Raw genomic sequence first — 16,243 nt, 5'->3', positions numbered from 1 at the left:
AAGGCGCTAAAAAAGGCCCCTCCCACTCATTTACAACAGTGGGAGACCTGATATAACGGTTTCTATGCAGAAATATACGTTAGCCATGTGGAAAAAAAAAATTTTATGCCCAAAAGGATTTATCACCAAAGTACCTCACAAAACGAATAACATGCCAGTAAACGTTTTAAAAACAAACTTCTTTTAATGTCATGCAAAGTTATCACTAAGCCTGCTACCAGTCGCTTCCACTGCAGATAAGGCTTAAGCATTATTTCAGTATTAACAGTATTTTCTCAGTCAAATTCTAGTCCCTAGAAAAATAACTCTACTGTGCATACATTTATCAGCCTGATACCAGTCACTACTACTGCATTTAAGGTTGTACTTACATAATACGGGTAACAGCAGTGTTTTCTTAGTCAATTCCATTCCCAGAAAATATTGTACTGCACATACCTCATTTGCGGGGGACCCCGCATGCTATTCCCATGTTCTGAAGTTACCCCACTCCTCAGAATGTCGAGAACAGCCAGTGGATCTTAGTTACGCCTGCTAAGATCATAGAAAACGCAGGCAGTTTCTTCTTCCAAATACTGCCTGAGATAGAAAAACAGCACACTCCGGTGCCATTTAAAATAAACTTTTGATTGAAGAATAATTAAGTAAAAACTCCAACTCCTCTCGTGACCTCCTTTGTTGAGGGTTGCAAGAGAATGACTGGATATGACATGTGAGGGGAGGAGCTATATAGCAGCTCTGCTTGGGTGATCCTCTTGCAACTTCCTGTTGGGAAGGAGAATATATCCCATAAGTAATGGATGACCCGTGGACTGAACACACTTAACAAGAGAAATTGGATTCAGTGTCCCTTTAAGTTTAAAAGCATTAAAAAAAAATCCCATCCTCCAAGAAAACACAATCCAGTGTTTTAATTAAATTTTATTAAAGTAAGAATTGCTTCTTTGCTCAGCTATCATTTCCCACAAGCTGATATAGTGGTGAAATTCTGAGCTTTCCACAGTAAAGAATTACAAAATCAAAGAAAGGAATGCTTAACGTTTCGTACTGTGTTTGAAATGCCTTTCCCCGGGTCTAAAAAAAAAGTTTGCTTTTTTATTTTGCAATTTTTTTGTATTTTTTTTACTTGCTAGACCTGGCATTTTCTCTGTACGTAAGCATTGACGTTTCCTTTCCTTTTTTTATTTGATTTTATTTTTTGCAATGTTTTTGCAAGATTTAAGTTTTTCCATGTTTTGAATTTTTTTTCCTCTGGTGAAGAGAAGTTCAACAAAAGGTTCCATTTGCCTAAGGAAAAAACAAGTTACAATTACTTTGGAGTACATTTAATTTCTACAAAGCAATACAGAAACAATCACATTTGAAAACAAAATTCAAAGAAATGCCTTTCACTAGCTGAAGCGCATAAATATAGCATTTAAAGGTCTCAGCAGTGCAAAGCTTGAGGACAGAAAGCTTTAATTCATTGCCCCCTCTTTAAATTAATTTCAAATTTCAAGGACCTAATGTCTGATCAGGGCAAGAAAAACCTTAAGTAATTTGGAAAAAAAAAAAACTTACCTGGCATGCATTTAAACAGTTGGGACACCAGTGGAATTATTTACGACTTTCTGCGCAGCCTCTTTAGCTTGATGTGCTTGCAATACTGCAACTGCTTCATCCACCTAAACACATTAGAAAAGTTAGAATAATCAGTAGGCTAAGGTTCACACAACAAAAACAAAATTTATGCTTACCTGATAAATTTATTTCTTGACAGAGTCCACGGATCATCTCCAATTACTATCGGGAATATTACTCCTGCCCAGCAGGAGGCGGCAAAGAGCACCACAGCAAAGCTGTTAAATATCACCTCCCTTCCCTTCAACCCCAGTCATTCGACCAAAGTAAAAGGAGAGAAAGGAAGCAACAAGGTGCAGAAGTGCCTGAGGTTTATAACATGACAAAAACCTTTCTTAGAAAAACAGGTCAGGCCGTGGACTCATGTCAAGACAGACATCAGGTTTTCTTTCTAATGACACGGCGAGTCCACGGATCATCTAATTACTATTGGGAATCAATACCCAAGCTAGAGGACACAGATAAGGGAGGGACAAGACAGGGAACCTAAAGAGAAGGCACCACTGCTTGAAGAACCTTTCTCCCAAAAGAGGCCTCAGCCGAGGCAAAAGTAGCAAATAAATGTATAGAATTGTGATAAAGTGTGGTGAGGACCAAGTTGCAGCCTTGCAAATCTGTTCCACAGAAGCTTCATTTTTTGAATGACCAGGAAGAGGAAACAGCCCTCGTAGAATGAGCCGTGACCCTCTCAGGAGGCTGCTGTCCAGCAGTTTCATATGCCAAGCGAATGATACTCTTCAGCCACAAAGAAAGTAGCCGTAGCTTTCTGCCCCTTACGTTTCCCAGAGAAAACCACAAACCGAGCAGAAGACTGGCGAAAAACATAATTTATGCTTACCTGATAAATTCCTTTCTCCTGTAGTGTAGTCAGTCCACGGGTCATCCATTACTTATGGGATTATATCTCCTCCCTAACAGGAAGTGCAAGAGGATCACCCAAGCACAGCTGCTATATAGCTCCTCCCCTCTAAGTCATACCCAGTCATTCGACCGAAAACCAAACGAGAAAGGAGAAACTAGGGTGCAGTGGTGACTGGAGTTTAATTTAAAATTTAGACCTGCCGTAAAAACAGGGCGGGCCGTGGACTGACTACACTACAGGAGAAAGGAATTTATCAGGTAAGCATAAATTATGTTTTCTCCTGTTAAGTGTAGTCAGTCCACGGGTCATCCATTACTTATGGGATACCAATACCAAATCTAAAAGTACACGGATGACGGGAGGGACAGGCAGGACCTTTACACGGAAGGAACCACTGCCTGAAGAACCTCTCTCCCAAAAACAGCCTCCGAAGAAGCAAGTGTGTCAAATTTGTAAAATTTTGAAAAGGTGTGAAGTGAAGACCAAGTTGCAGCCTTGCAAATCTGTTCAACAGAGGCCTCATTTTTAAAGGCCCAAGTGGAAGCCACAGCTCTGGTAGAATGAGCTGTAATTCTTTCAGGAGGCTGCTGTCCAGCAGTCTCATAGGCTAAACGTATTATGCTACGAAGCCAGAAGGAGAGAGAGGTAGCCGAAGCCTTTTGACCTCTCCTCTGTCCAGAATAAACGACAAACAGGGAAGAAGTTTGTCGAAAATCTTTAGTTGCCTGTAAATAGAATTTCAGGGCACGGACAACGTCCAGATTGTGCAGAAGTCGTTCCTTCTTTGAGGAAGGATTAGGGCACAATGAAGGAACAACAATCTCTTGATTGATATTCTTGTTAGTGACTTCCTTAGGTAAGAACCCAGGTTTAGTACGCAGAACTACCTTGTCTGAGTGAAAAACCATATAAGGAGAATCACAATGTAAGGCTGATAACTCAGAGACTCTTCGAGCCGAGGATATAGCCATTAGGAACAGAACTATCCAAGATAACAGCTTGATATCAATGGAATGAAGGGGTTCAAACGGAACACCCTGTAAAACGTTAAGAACTAAGTTTAAGCTCCATGGCGGAGCGACAGTTTTAAACACAGGCTTAATCCTGGCCAAAGCCTGACAAAAAGCCTGAACGTCTGGAACTTCTGACAGACGCTTGTGTAAAAGAATGGACAGAGCTGAGATCTGTCCCTTTAACGAACTAGCAGATAAACCCTTTTCTAAGCCTTCTTGTAGAAAAGACAATATCCTAGGAATCCTAACCTTACTCCATGAGTAACTCTTGGATTCGCACCAATGTAAGTATTTACGCCATATTTTATGGTAAATTTTCCTAGTAACAGGTTTCCTAGCCTGTATTAAGGTATCAATCACTGACTCCGAGAATCCACGCTTTGATAGAATCAAGCGTTCAATCTCCATGCAGTCAGCCTCAGAGAAATTAGATTTGGATGTTTGAAAGGACCCTGAACCAGAAGGTCCTGTCTCAGAGGCAGAGACCATGGTGGACAGGACGACATGTCCACTAGATCTGCATACCAGGTCCTGCGTGGCCACGCAGGCGCTATTAGAATCATCGATGCTCTCTCCTGTTTGATCCTGGCAATCAGTCGAGGAAGTATCGGGAAGGGTGGAAACACATAAGCCATGTTGAAGACCCAAGGTGCTGTCAGAGCATCTATCAGAACCGCTCCCGGGTCCCTGGACCTTGACCCGTAACAAGGAAGCTTGGCGTTTCTGGCGAGACGCCATGAGATCCAGATCTGGTTTGCCCCAACGCCGAAGCAGTTGTGCAAATACCTCCGGGTGAAGTTCCCACTCCCCCGGATGAAAAGTCTGGCGACTTAGGAAATCCGCCTCCCAGTTCTCCACGCCTGGGATGTGGATCGCTGACAGGTGGCAAGAGTGAGACTCTGCCCAGCGAATTATCTTTGAGACTTCCATCATCGCTAGGGAACTCCTTGTCCCTCCCTGATGGTTGATGTAAGCCACAGTCGTGATGTTGTCCGACTGGAACCTGATGAACCTCAGAGTTGCTAGCTGAGGCCAAGCCAGAAGAGCATTGAGAACTGCTCTTAATTCCAGAATGTTTATTGGAAGGAGACTCTCCTCCTGAGTCCATGATCCCTGAGCCTTCAGGGAATTCCAGACAGCGCCCCAACCTAGTAGGCTGGCGTCTGTTACAATTGTCCAATCTGGCCTGCTGAAGGGCATCCCCCTGGACAGATGTGGCCGAGAAAGCCACCATAGAAGAGAATCTCTGGTCTCTTGATCCAGATTCAGCATAGGGGACAAATCTGAGTAATCCCCATTCCACTGACTTAGCATGCACAATTGTAGTGGTCTGAGATGCAGGCGTGCAAAAGGTACTATGTCCATTGCCGCTACCATTAAGCCGATTACCTCCATGCATTGAGCCACTGACGGGTGTTGAATGGAATGAAGGACACGGCAAGCATTTTGAAGTTTTGTTAACCTGTCTGTCAGGTAAATTTTCATTTCTACAGAATCTATAAGAGTCCCCAAGAAGGGAACTCTTGTGAGTGGCAATAGAGAACTCTTTTCTACGTTCACCTTCCACCCGTGCGACCTTAGAAATGCCAGAACCAACTCTGTATGAGACTTGGCAGTCTGGAAACTTGACGCTTGTATCAGAATGTCGTCTAGGTACGGAGCTACCGAAATTCCTTGCGGTCTTAGTACCGCCAGAAGAGAGCCCAGAACCTTTGTAAAGATTCTTGGAGCCGTGGCTAACCCGAAGGGAAGAGCTACAAACTGGTAATGCCTGTCTAGGAAGGCAAACCTTAGGTACCGATAATGATCCTTGTGAATCGGTATGTGAAGGTAGGCATCCTTTAAATCCACTGTGGTCATGTATTGACCCCTTTGGATCATAGGTAAGATTGTCCGAATAGTTTCCATTTTGAACGATGGAACTCTTAGGAATTTGTTTAGGATCTTTAAGTCCAAAATTGGTCTGAAGGTTCCCTCTTTTTTGGGAACCACAAACAGATTTGAGTAAAACCCTAGTCCGTGTTCCGACCGCGGAACTGGATGGATCACTCCCATTAGTAAAAGGTCTTGTACACAGCGTAGAAACGCTTCTCTCTTTATCTGGTTTGCTGACAGCCTTGAAAGATGAAATCTCCCTTTTGGAGGAGAAGCTTTGAAGTCCAGAAGATATCCCTGAGATATGATCTCTAACGCCCAGGGATCCTGGACATCTCTTGCCCAAGCCTGGGCGAAGAGAGAAAGTCTGCCCCCCACTAGATCCGTTTCCGGATCGGGGGCCCTCACTTCATGCTGTCTTAGGGGCAGCAGCAGGTTTTCTAGCCTGCTTGCCCTTGTTCCAGGACTGGTTAGGTTTCCAGCCCTGTCTGGAGCGAGCAACAGTTCCTTCCTGCTTTGGAGCAGAGGAAGTTGATGCTGCTCCTGCCTTGAAGTTACGAAAGGCACGAAAATTAGACTGTCTAGCCCTTGGTTTGGCTCTGTCTTGAGGCAGGGCATGACCCTTACCTCCGGTAATGTCAGCGATAATTTCTTTCAAACCGGGTCCGAATAATGTCTGCCCTTTGAAAGGTATGTTAAGCAATTTAGATTTAGAAGTCACATCGGCTGACCAAGATTTAAGCCACAGCGCTCTGCGCGCTTGAATGGCGAATCCTGAATTCTTAGCCGTAAGTTTAATTAAGTGTACTACGGCATCTGAAATAAATGAATTGGCTAGCTTAAGCACTCTAAGCTTGTCTGTAATCTCATCCAATGTAACCGAGTTAATGGTCTCTTCCAGAGACTCAAACCAGAATGCCGCCGCAGCCGTGACAGGCGCAATGCATGCAAGGGGTTGTAATATAAAACCTTGTTGAACAAACATTTTCTTAAGGTAACCCTCTAACTTTTTATCCATTGGATCTGAAAAAGCACAGCTATCCTCCACCGGGATAGTGGTGCGTTTAGCCAGAGTAGAAACTGCTCCCTCCACCTTAGGGACCGTCTGCCATAAGTCCCGTGTGGTGGCGTCTATTGGAAACATTTTTCTAAATATAGGAGGGGGAGAAAAGGGCACACCAGGTCTATCCCACTCCTTGTTAATTTCTGTAAGCCTTTTAGGAATAGGAAAAACATCAGTACACGTCGGTACCGCAAAATATTTATCCAGCCTACACATCTTCTCTGGAATTGCAACCGTGTTACAATCATTCAGAGCCGCTAATACCTCCCCTAGCAATACACGGAGGTTCTCAAGCTTAAATTTAAAATGTCTGAATCCAGCTTACTTGGATCAGATCCGTCACCCACAGAATGAAGCTCTCCGTCCTCATGTTCTGCAAAATGTGACGCAGTATCGACATGGCTCTAATATTATCAGCGCACTCTGTTCTCACCCCAGAGTGGTCGCGTTTACCCCTAATTTCTGGCAATTTAGATAATACTTCAGTCATAACATTAGCCATGTCTTGCAAAGTGATTTGTATGGGCCGCCCTGATGTACTTGGCGCCACAATATCACGCACCTCCTGAGCGGGAGGCGAAGGTACTGACACGTGAGGAGAGTTAGTCGGCATAACTTCCCCCTCGTTGTCTGGTGAAATTTTCTTTACATGTACACTTTTATTTAAAGTAGCATCAATGCAATTAGTACACAAATTTCTATTGGGCTCCACTTTGGCCTTTAAACATATTGCACAAAGAGTTTCCTCTGTGTCAGAGGAATGAAACTAGCTGAAACCTGATGAACCCCCGAGTTGTTAACTGGGGCCAAGCCAGAAGGGCATTGAGAACTGCTCTCAATTCCAGAATGTTTATTGGAAGGAGACTCTCCTCCTGATTCCATAGTCCCTGAGCCTTCAGAGAATTCCAGACAGCGCCCCAGCCTAGTAGGCTGGCGTCTGTTGTTACAATTGTCCAGTTTGGCCTGCTGAATGGCATCCCCCTGGACAGATGTGGCCGATAAAGCCACCATAGAAGAGAATTTCTGGTCTCTTGATTCAGATTCAGCGTGGGGGACAAATCTGAGTAATCCCCATTCCACTGACTTAGCATGCACAATTGCAGCGGTCTGAGATGTAGGCGTGCAAAGGGGACTATGTCCATTGCCGCTACCATTAATCCGATCACCTCCATGCATTGAGCTACTGACGGGTGTTGAATGGAATGAAGGACACGGCATGCATTTTGAAGCTTTGTTAACCTGTCTTATGTCAGGTAAATCTTCATTTCTACAGAATCTATCAGAGTCCCCAAGAAGGGAACTCTTGTGAGTGGAAAGAGAGAACTCTTCTTTTCGTTCACCTTCCATCCATGCGACCTTAGAAATGCCAGTACTAACTCTGTATGAGACTTGGCAGTTTGAAAGCTTGAAGCTTGTATCAGAATGTCGTCTAGGTACAGAGCTACCGAAATTCCTCGCGGTCTTAGTACCGCCAGAAGAGTACCCAGAACCTTTGTGAAGATTCTTGGAGCCGTAGCCAATCCGAATGGAAGAGCTACAAACTGGTAATGCCTGTCTAGAAAGGCAAACCTTAGATACCGGTAATGATTTCTGTGAATTGGTATGTGAAGGTAAGCATCCTTTAAATCCACTGTGGTCATGTACTGACCCTCTTGGATCATGGGCAAAATTGTTCGAATAGTTTCCATCTTGAACGATGGAACTCTTAGGAATTTGTTTAGGATCTTTAAATCCAAGATTGGCCTGAAAGTTCCCTCTTTCTTGGGAACTACAAACAGATTTGAGTAAAACCCTTGTCCTTGTTCCGACCACGGAACTGGATGGATCACTCCCATTAATAAAAGATCTTGTACGCAGCGTAGAAACGCTTCCTTCTTTGTTTGGTTTGTTGACAACCTTGACAGATGAAATCTCCCTCTTGGGGGAGAGGATTTGAAGTCCAGAAGGTATCCCTGAGATATGATCTCTAACGCCCAGGGATCCTGAACATCTCTTGCCCAAGCCTGGGCGAAGAGAGAAAGTCTGCCCCCCACTAGATCCGGTCCCGGATCGGGGGCCCTCGATTCATGCTGTCTTAGGGGCAGCAGCAGGTTTCCTGGCCTGCTTGCCCTTGTTCCAGGACTGGTTAGGTTTCCAGCCTTGTCTGTAGCAAGCAACAGCTCCTTCCTGTTTTGGTGCAGAGGAAGTTGATGCTGCTCCTGCTTTGAAATTACGAAAGGAACGAAAATTAGACTGTCTAGCCTTAGCTTTGGCTTTGTCCTGAGGCAGGGCATGGCCTTTACCTCCTGTAATGTCAGCGATAATCTCTTTCAACCCGGGCCCGAATAAGGTCTGCCCTTTGAAAGGTATATTAAGCAATTTAGACTTAGAAGTAACATCAGCTGACCAGGATTTTAGCCACAGTGCTCTGCGTGCCTGAATGGCGAATCCGGAATTCTTAGCCGTAAGTTTAGTTAAATGTACTACGGCATCTGAAATAAATGAGTTAGCTAACTTAAGGGCTTTAAGTTTGTGTGTAATCTCATCTAGTGTAGATGATTCAAGTGTCTCTTCCAGAGACTCAAACCAAACTGCTGCTGCAGCCGTGACAGGCGCAATACATGCAAGAGGTTGCAATATAAAACCTTGTTTAACAAACATTTTCTTAAGGTAACCCTCTAACTTTTTATCCATTGGATCTGAAAAAGCACAGCTATCCTCCACCGGGATAGTGGTACGCTTAGCTAAAGTAGAAACTGCTCCCTCCACCTTAGGGACCGTTTGCCATAAGTCCCGTGTGGTGGCGTCTATTGGAAAAAAATTTCTAAATATCGGAGGAGGTGAGAACGGCACACCGGGTCTATCCCACTCCTTAGTAACAATTTCAGTAAGTCTCTTAGGTATAGGAAAAACATCAGTACTCGCCGGGTACCCGCAAAATATCTATCCAACCTACACATTTTCTCTGGTATTGCAACTGTGCTACAATCATTCAGAGCCGCTAATACCTCCCCTAGTAATACACGGAGGTTTTCCAGCTTAAATTTAAAATTTGAAATATCTGAATCCAGTCTGTTTGGATCAGAACCGTCACCCACAGAATGAAGTTCTCCGTCATGTTCTGCCACCTGTGACGCAGTGTCTGACATGGCCCTAATATTATCAGCGCACTCTGTTCTCACCCCAGAGTGATCACGCTTACCTCTCAGTTCTGGTAATTTAGCCAAAACTTCAGTCATAACAGTAGCCATATCCTGTAACGTGATTTGTAATGGCCGCCCAGATGTACTCGGCGCTACAATATCACGCACCTCCCGAGCGGGAGATGCAGGTACTGACACGTGAGGCGAGTTAGTCGGCATAACTCTCCCCTCGTTGTCTGGTGAAATATGTTCAATTTGTACAGATTGACTTTTATTTAAAGTAGCATCAATACAGTTAGTACATAAATTTCTATTGGGCTCCACTTTGGCATTAGCACATATAGCACATGTATCTTCCTCTGAATCAGACATGTTTAACACACTAGCAATTAACTAGCAACTTGGAAATGCTTTTTCAAGTAAATTACAATAATATGAAAACGAACTGTGCCTATAAGAAGCACAGAAAAAATTATGACAGTTGAAATAAATAAATTATAGCATCAAATCCCATTAGCAAAGGATAACTAACCCTGAAAGCAGAAAGAATACACAAATAAACGTTTTTTATCACAGTCAACTACAATCTTCACAGCTCTGCTGTGAATGATTACCTCCCTCAAAACAAGCTTTGAAGATCCCTGAGTTCTGTAGAGATGAACCGGATCATGCAGGAAGAAAATGAACCTCTGACTGAGTTTTTTGATGCGTAGTAAAAGCGCCAAAAATGGCCCCTCCCCCTCACACATAACAGTGAGAGAGATCAGTAAACTGTTTAAATTTAAACAAAACTATTGCCAAGTGGAAAAAACAGTGCCCAAAACATTTTTTCACCCAGTACCTCAGCAAAAAAACGTTTAACCTCAATAAATTAATTGTTATTTAAAAACCTATTGCAAGTCCCTGCAAATTAGGTTAAGTCTATGCATACAGTATAAATCCAGTGAAGTACCATTCCCCAGAATACTGAAGTGTAAAATATACATACATGACAGCCTGATACCAGATACATCTACTGTATTTAAGGCTGAGTTTACATTATAACGGTATGGCAGGATTTTCTCATCAATTCCATGTCAGAAAATATATAAACTGCTACATACCTCTTTGCAGATTAATCTGCCCGCTGTCCCCTGATCTGAAGTTTACCTCTCCTCAGATGGCCGAGAAACAGCAATATGATCTTAACTACTCCGGCTAAAATCATAGAAAAAACTCAGGTAGATTCTTCAAATTCTACCAGAGAATGAATAACACACTCCGGTGCTATTATAATATAACAAACTTTTGATTGAAGGTAATAAACTAATTAAAATCACCACAGTCCTCACACATCCTATCTATTCGTTGGGTGCAAGAGAATGACTGGAGGAGACGTAGAGGGGAGGAGCTATATAGCAGCTCTGCTGGGTGAATCCTCTTGCACTTCCTGTAGGAGAGGAGATAATATCCCCGAAGTAATGATGACCCGTGGACTGACCACACTTAACAGGAGAAAAAACAGATAACAGAATTTAAACGTTTTAACACAGTCAAAAGCACAGTCTCACAGGTCTGCTGTGAGTGATTACCTCCCTCAAAACTAGTTTTGGAGACCCCTGGGCTCTGTAGAGACGTCCTGGATCATGGAGGAAGGAATAGGAAGACTGAGTGAATTCTTACTGCGCAAGAAAGCGCCAAAATAGGCCCCTCCCACTCATATTATAACAGTGGGGAAGCTCAGTAAACTGAATTTATTCATAAACGACAGCCATGTGGAAAAATAATGCCCAAAAAATTTTATCATCAAGTACCCCAGAGAAAAACGATTAACATGCCAGTAAAACGTTTTAAAATAAAATCATGAAATGATACTAATAAGCCTGCTGCTAGTCGCTTTCACTGCAGTGGGGGCTCAAATATAAGTTAATGTATACAGTATTTTCTTAGTGAAGTTCCATTCCCCAGAAATACCTCAGTGTGACATACATACATATCAGCCTGATACCAGTCGCTACTACTGCATTTAAGGCTGCACTTACATTATATGGGTATTAGCAGTATTTTCTCAGTCAATTCCATTCCTTAGAAAATATACTGCAACATACCTCCTTGCAGGTGAACCCTGCCCGCTGTCCCCTGTTCTGAAGTTACCTCACTCCTCAGAATGGCCGAGAACAGCAAATGGATCTTAGTTACGACCGCTAAGATCATACACAAACTCAGGTAGATTCTTCTAATGCTGCCTGAGAAAAAACAACACACTCCGGTGCTGTTTAAAATAAACTTTTGATTGAAGATAAAACAACTAATTTTAATAACCACAGTCCTCTCACACGTCCTATTAGTTAGGTGCAAGAGAATGACTGGGTATGACGTAGAGGGGAGGAGCTATATAGCAGCTCTGCTTGGGTGATCCTCTTGCACTTCCTGTTAGGGAGGAGATATAATCCCATAAGTAATGGATGACCCGTGGACTGACTACACTTAACAGGAGAAATCCTGTCGCCTGTAAACAGAATTTTAACGCACACACCACGTCTAAGTTATGCAGCAGACTTTCCTTATGAGAAGATGGGTTAGTACATAAAGGAACAACAATCTCCTGATTAATGTTCCGATCCGAAACCACCTTAGGGAGAAACCCTTAGTACACAAAACTACCTTATCCGATTGAAAAATAAGGTAAGGAGACATACTGTAATGCAGAGCTCAGAAACCCTACGAGCAGAAGTAAAAGTAGCAAGAAACAAAACCTTCCAAGATAATTTAATATCTGAGTGCATAGGCTCAAACGGAGCCTGCTGACGAACAAGGTTAAGACTCCAGGGAGGAGTAACAGGTTTAAACACTGGCCTGATTCTGACCAAGGCCTGACAGAATTGCACGTCTGGTACATCCGCCAGACGTTTATGTAACAAACTAGACAAGGCAGATTTGACCTTTCAAAGAATTTGCCGATAAACCCTTCTCCAAGCCCTCTTGGAGAAAAGAAAATTATAGGAATCCAAACTTTACTCCAAGAGTAGCCTCTTGATTCACACCAATGCAGCAATTTACGCCATATCTTGTATTAAATCTTCCTTATAACAGGCTTACGAGCCTGAATCACTGTCGCAATGACCGACTCAGAAAAACCACGCTTAGATAAAATTAAGTGTTCAATCTCCAAGCAGTCAGCTTCAGAGAAACTAGATTTGGGTGAAGGAAGGGCCCTTGAAGTAGAAGGTCCTTCCTCAGTGCAAGTCTCCAAGGAGGGAGAGATGACATCTCCACTAGGTCTGCATACCAGATCCTGCAGGGCCACGCCGGTTGCAATGTGGATCACTGACTCCCACCTCTTTGATTCAAGCAATGACCCGAAGAAGGAGAGCAAACGAAGGAAATAGGTATGAGAGACTGAAATTCCAAGGGACCGACAGAGCATCTATCAGTTACAGCCTGAGGATCCCTGACGAGATGCCATGAGATCCAGTTCCGGCTGTCCCCATTTGAGACTCAAGCTGGAAAACACTTCCAGGTGGAGTTGCCACTCCCCCGGATGAAACATCTGTCTGCTGAGAAAATCCGATTCCCAATTGTCCACTCCTGGACTGTGGATTTCAGATAGACAGCAGTTGTGGGTCTCTGCCCACTGAATAATTTTGGCTACCTCTGACATGGCCAAGGAACTCAAGAGTTCCTCCCTGATGGTTGATGTAAGCCACTGAAGTTATGTTGTCCGATTGGAACCTGATAAACCGAGCCAAAGCTGAGGCCAGGCCAGAAGAGCATTGAAGATTGCCCTGATGAACCAGGCAAAAGCTAAATCAGGTCAGACGAGGATTGAGATTGCTCTCAATTCCAGAATGTTTATGGGGAGAACAGATTCCTCCCGAGTCCATGTACCCTGAGCCTTTAGAGAGCCCCAGACTGCTCCCCATCCCAGCAGGCTGGCGTCCGTTGTCATAATCACCCAGGTGGGTCTGCGAAAGCAGGTTCCCCGAGAGATGATCCTGAGACAACCACCAAAGAGAATCTCTCGTCGCCTTATCCAGATGTAATCACAGAGACAGATATGCATAATCCCCGTTCCACTGCCTGAGCATGCATAACTTCAGAGGTCTGAGGTGGAAACGGGCAAAGGGAATGATGTCCATGGCAGCTACCATCAGACCGATCACCTCCATACATTGAGCCACTGACAGGGGTATCTGAGTCATCTAAAGTTGCTAAAACCTCCTTTAACAATACACAAAAAAGGTATTCAAGCTCAAATCTGAAGTATACCACCTCAGTCTCAGAATAATGAATTTTACTGTCCGAATCTGAGATTTCACCCTCAGAAAGTCCCGATGTATCTTTCTCAGTTATGAGAGAGGGCAACTTGGGAAGCAGCACTAAGGATAGGCACCTTACTTTCTGAATTTCCTCATGCGTTTTCACTGTAATCTGGGAATGGCAGCTAATGCCGCAGATAATGCTAAAGATACCTGGGCAGCAATTTCTGCTTTTTAAATAAACTCCACTAGGAGTTGGAGGAACCTCAGGGCACTGCACGTGACGCCAATGAGGCTTGGGACGTAGCAGAAGGAGAGGTATTTTAACATCATCCTGAGAGACATTAGGCTCAAAAATGCTACCTTTATTTTGCAAGGTTTTCTGACACATGAACAAAATTCCATAGGAGCTGCAATTTGTGCATCTAAACATAAGCATGAATTCATGAGAGCAGGCTCTTGCTTCATATCAGACATGTTGTGAAATAGTAAATAAAGTTTTACAGATAAGTTTCAAAGATTTTAATATTCAATTAAAATAAGCCAAGCAAAAAATTAACTTTAAATTTTATCACAAATTAGGATTGATCCCTAATTATCTGAGGGTGCAATTAGCTTAGAAATTTATTTGATGTTAGATGTTTTTCTCAACTTTCTCAAATACCACTCAGGCAACCTCACACCTCAATTACTGAGGTGCCTTACCCGCTACCAATTAAGGATCACCCAGAAATGGAGAAAAAATTTCCAGAGAAACATGAAGTAAAGCCGGTCAGTGACCGCAACTGCAGAGCTCAAATTACTGCTGCGACACAGGCACTAAAAATAGCTTCCTGGTACACCGAGTACCAGAAATAACCATTTTCAAACCGGACAGTTTAAAATGTTGCATTGTTTTATTTAAAGCAAAGGGGAAATTATTAAGCTGCTGAAATAGAAAATTCAGCCTTACTTTCAGTTTAAACTTTTATTGTTTTGTCAAGTAAATAAAGCCTAAAAAACAGTTTAACCCTTTCTTTTTAAAAGAGTTTAAATGTTAGTCCCACACATTACACTGCCTGCATCATGCCCCAGTGTAACCCATACAACAAGATTATGTCCCATTAAAAGAAGCAGTGTCTTATTTTGTTAAGTGCATGGTCTCCCCAACTGGAAGAAAAAGCACTTACCTGCTCCGCTGTCCGGCATGTAGACAGTTACAAGGTATGAGAAGACAATTCTTCAACTGACTTTCTAAACTAGGGCAGCAATTGTTAGGAAAACTCAGTAAGTAACCTCTTTACAAGTTCTTAACTGCTTTCAAGTCACCACTACCCGACTGCAAGGAATGACGTGGAATACAGCTATACCCCAAAACTTGCTTGCAGATGCATTCAAATTTTTTCATCTGACACCTAAACTTCACCTCCTCCATGCACCAAAGGCAAAGAGAATGACTGGGGGTTGTGGATAAGGGAGTGATACTCAATAGTGATGTTCTTTGACTCCTCCTGCTGGCCAGGAGTGATATTACCAACAGTAATTACTCAAACCGTGGACTAACATATCTTAGGAAAGAAATACATTTAAAAACATTTAGACTTGGCTGTTATAGCAACGCAAGTGTCAAATTACATAGTGTTTACTGTACCTTTAAATAAAAACATTTGAGCTAGTATAATGTAGGTCATTTAATCCATAGCTCAAATATATCCAATTGGATAAAAAATAGATTGAGTGAGGAAGCGCATAAACATGAATAATCAGCATTCTAAATGTTTGTTTATACCTTGGAACGAAGTGACTCCGGTGACTCAAGCATGTGAAGCAGTTCAGAGTTGTCAATCTCCAGTAACATACCAGTAATTTTACCAGCAAGGTTTGGATGCATTGCTTGAATCAATGGGAAGAGACGCTCACCTGGAATAAGAAAAATATTACTAAAACTAACGATACTAAATCAAATGTTTAAAGGAACAGTAAAGCTAAACTCAGGATTTACTACAAAGAGCATTTAATTTTAAACTTTCCAATTTGCTTCATTCTCTTTGTGTTCAGCTATCTCCCCGTAGCAAGCTATCTCCTGCTTACCGGATACATTTTTTTTCTTTTTTGACACGATGAGTCCACTGATCTAATTACAATTGGGAATATCACTCCTGCCCAGCAGGAGGCGGCAAAGAGCACCACAGCAAAGCTGTTTAATATCACCTCCCTTCCCTCCCAACCCAGTTATTCGACCAAAGGAGAGAAAGGAAGTAACAAGGTGCAGAGGTGTCTGACGTTTATAACAACCTGCTTACTCGAATACAGGGCGGCCGTGGACTCATAGTGTCAAACAAGAAATAAATTTAATCAGGTAAGCATACATTTTCTTTTCTTTTTAAACGACATGATGAGTCCACGTATCATCTAATTACTATTGGGAATCAATACCTAAGCTAGATTACACAGATGATACGTGAGGGACA

At 42.9% G+C, this 16,243-nt stretch overlaps 1 protein-coding gene across 1 annotated transcript in view; it reads right to left on the bottom strand.

The window, feature by feature from the left end:
* Positions 1-1,141: 1,141 nt before the first annotated feature.
* Positions 1,142-16,243, bottom strand: part of PABPC1 (poly(A) binding protein cytoplasmic 1) — a 68,633-nt gene continuing 53,531 nt past the window's right edge. The window contains 3 exon segments of the mRNA XM_053715251.1: positions 1,142-1,287; positions 1,561-1,664; positions 15,562-15,692. Of these exon segments, the coding sequence (XP_053571226.1) occupies positions 1,572-1,664; positions 15,562-15,692 (224 nt within the window). The 3' untranslated portion in view covers positions 1,142-1,287; positions 1,561-1,571.

Source organism: Bombina bombina, chromosome 5 (genome assembly GCF_027579735.1).
Source record: "Bombina bombina isolate aBomBom1 chromosome 5, aBomBom1.pri, whole genome shotgun sequence".
Classification (NCBI taxonomy): domain Eukaryota; kingdom Metazoa; phylum Chordata; class Amphibia; order Anura; family Bombinatoridae; genus Bombina; species Bombina bombina.
This window is presented reverse-complemented; position numbering and strand designations above follow the sequence as displayed.